This window comes from Piliocolobus tephrosceles, chromosome 1 (assembly GCF_002776525.5).
Source record: "Piliocolobus tephrosceles isolate RC106 chromosome 1, ASM277652v3, whole genome shotgun sequence".
NCBI lineage: Eukaryota > Metazoa > Chordata > Mammalia > Primates > Cercopithecidae > Piliocolobus > Piliocolobus tephrosceles.
This window is the reverse complement of record NC_045434.1, coordinates 80769434-80771211: the sequence shown is the minus strand read 5'-3', so window position 1 is coordinate 80771211 and position 1778 is coordinate 80769434. Positions and strand designations below refer to the sequence as shown.

Sequence of the window (1778 nt, the reverse complement as noted above, 5' to 3'; positions counted from 1 at the left end):
TCCCAGCTACTTGGGAGGCTAAGGCAGGATAATCACTTGAACCTGGGAGATGGAGGTTGCAGTGAGCTGAGATCATGCCACCGCACTTCAGCCTGGGCGACAGAGTGAGACTCCATCTCAAGGGAAAAAAAAATTCTTAAAGGGGGAAACTACGGGTTGTAATGCTCAAGCACCACTCAAATTTTCCTTTGGATCTCATCTTAATATTGGTAGTACACTTTTTTTTTTTTTTTTTTTTAACAAATCCTGCCTCAGGTTTATTTGTACAAACAGCACAGGAGGACCCCAGCCCCATGCAGATGGCAGCCTGGAGGTGGGGGTGGGGGGTCGCACCAGTCCTTCTGTCCTCACATTGGCACACAGAGATACCTACTCTGTAGCTTTTGTAGTGGCCTGGGCACCTTTGGGAGCCTGAGCTGGAATTGAAGCTGGAGCTGCAGCCTGAGCCTTGGTTTGATCCTTGGCCTTGGCCTTTGGCCGGCACAGCCGGAGCCCCTTGGCAATGCGAGCAGGAGCACGCTTCCCAACCTTGGGGTAGGCAATGTAGGCAAGTCGATCAAGCTTGCGGCTGACACCCTTTGGGATCTTGGGCTTAACCTCCTTGGGCTTTACGAGGGCCTTGACAGCCTCAGCACGTGCACTCATGGCCTTGGCATTGTTGGCCTGCATCTTCTTTAGGCCCTTCTTGTTGTGCTTCTTGGCAAAGAGCATGTTCCTCAGGAACTTGGGGTCCACCCCCTTAAGAGATTCGTATCTTTGTGATCGGGGTTTCTTGATACCATTTCTGTGCCATTTTTGGGACTGGTTGTGTGTGGTGTGGTTCTTGGACTTGGCCATGTCTGCACCTTTAGCCGCAGCTCCCGAAGCGCCTAGAACCGGAAGTGGTAGTACACTTTTAAAACCAGTACTAGGTGCAAAATTCCCGAGGCAAGAAAAAAAAATTTAAAAAAAGAAACATTACTAGGGCATTCATACAACTGCGTAAGGCAATTACAGATGAGGAAACTGAGGTACAGAGCGCCCTGGTATACTATTAGACCATCTGGCTTTTGGGACAAAGATGATGCTTCTTCTCCGGGTAAAGATTTATCCAGATAGTGGTTTCTACAGATGAAAAACGAGTTCCAGTAGAGCCCTCAGCCTTTGTCTGCTCCATATGATCACAGTCTAAAATGTAAAGCTGGTGGTGATTTGTGAGGTGTGTGTGCTGTTCCTTGGAGTAATTTTTTTTTTTTTTGAGACAGTCTCACTCTGTGGCCCAGGCTGGAGTACAGTGGCACAATCTTGACTCACTGCAACCTCCACCTCCTGGGTTCAAGTAATTCTTCTGCCTGAACCTCCTGAGTAGCTGGTATTACAGGTGCCCACCACCACGCCCAGCTAATTGTTGTATTTTTAGTAGAGACGAGGTTTCACCGTACTGGCCAGGCTGGTCTCAAACTCCTGACCTCAAGCGATGCAGCTGCCTTGGCCTCCAGAAGTGCTGGGATTACAGGCATGAACTACTGCGCCAGGCCTTGGAATACATTTTTATATTTCAGGGAATTTTTCGTGAGAAAAGTTTTGTTTTTGTTGTTTTTTTTGAGACAAGGTCTCGCTCTGTTGCCCAACCTGGAGTGCAGTGGCATGATCATGGCTCACTGCAACTTCAACTTCCTGGGTTCAAGCAATTCTCCTGCCTTGGCCTCCCAAGTTGCTGGGACTGTAGGTGTGTGCCTTGATGCCGGCTAATTATTTTATTTTATTTTTGTAGAGACAGAGGTCTTACTATATTACCC

At 48.1% G+C, this 1778-nt stretch overlaps 1 protein-coding gene across 1 annotated transcript; it reads right to left on the bottom strand.

The window, feature by feature from the left end:
- Positions 1-244: 244 nt before the first annotated feature.
- On the bottom strand, positions 245-867 carry LOC111536997 (60S ribosomal protein L29-like). Its single transcript, XM_023203533.3, has one exon. The coding sequence runs from the start codon at positions 835-837 to the stop codon at positions 370-372; it is 468 nt and encodes a 155-aa protein (XP_023059301.1). The 5' UTR covers positions 838-867; the 3' UTR covers positions 245-369.
- Positions 868-1778: the final 911 nt, after the last annotated feature.

Excerpts from the sequence above, each read along its gene's own strand:
- LOC111536997 (XM_023203533.3), bottom strand. The coding sequence starts at position 837 with ATGGCCAAGTCCAAGAACCACACCACACACAACCAGTCCCAAAAATGG.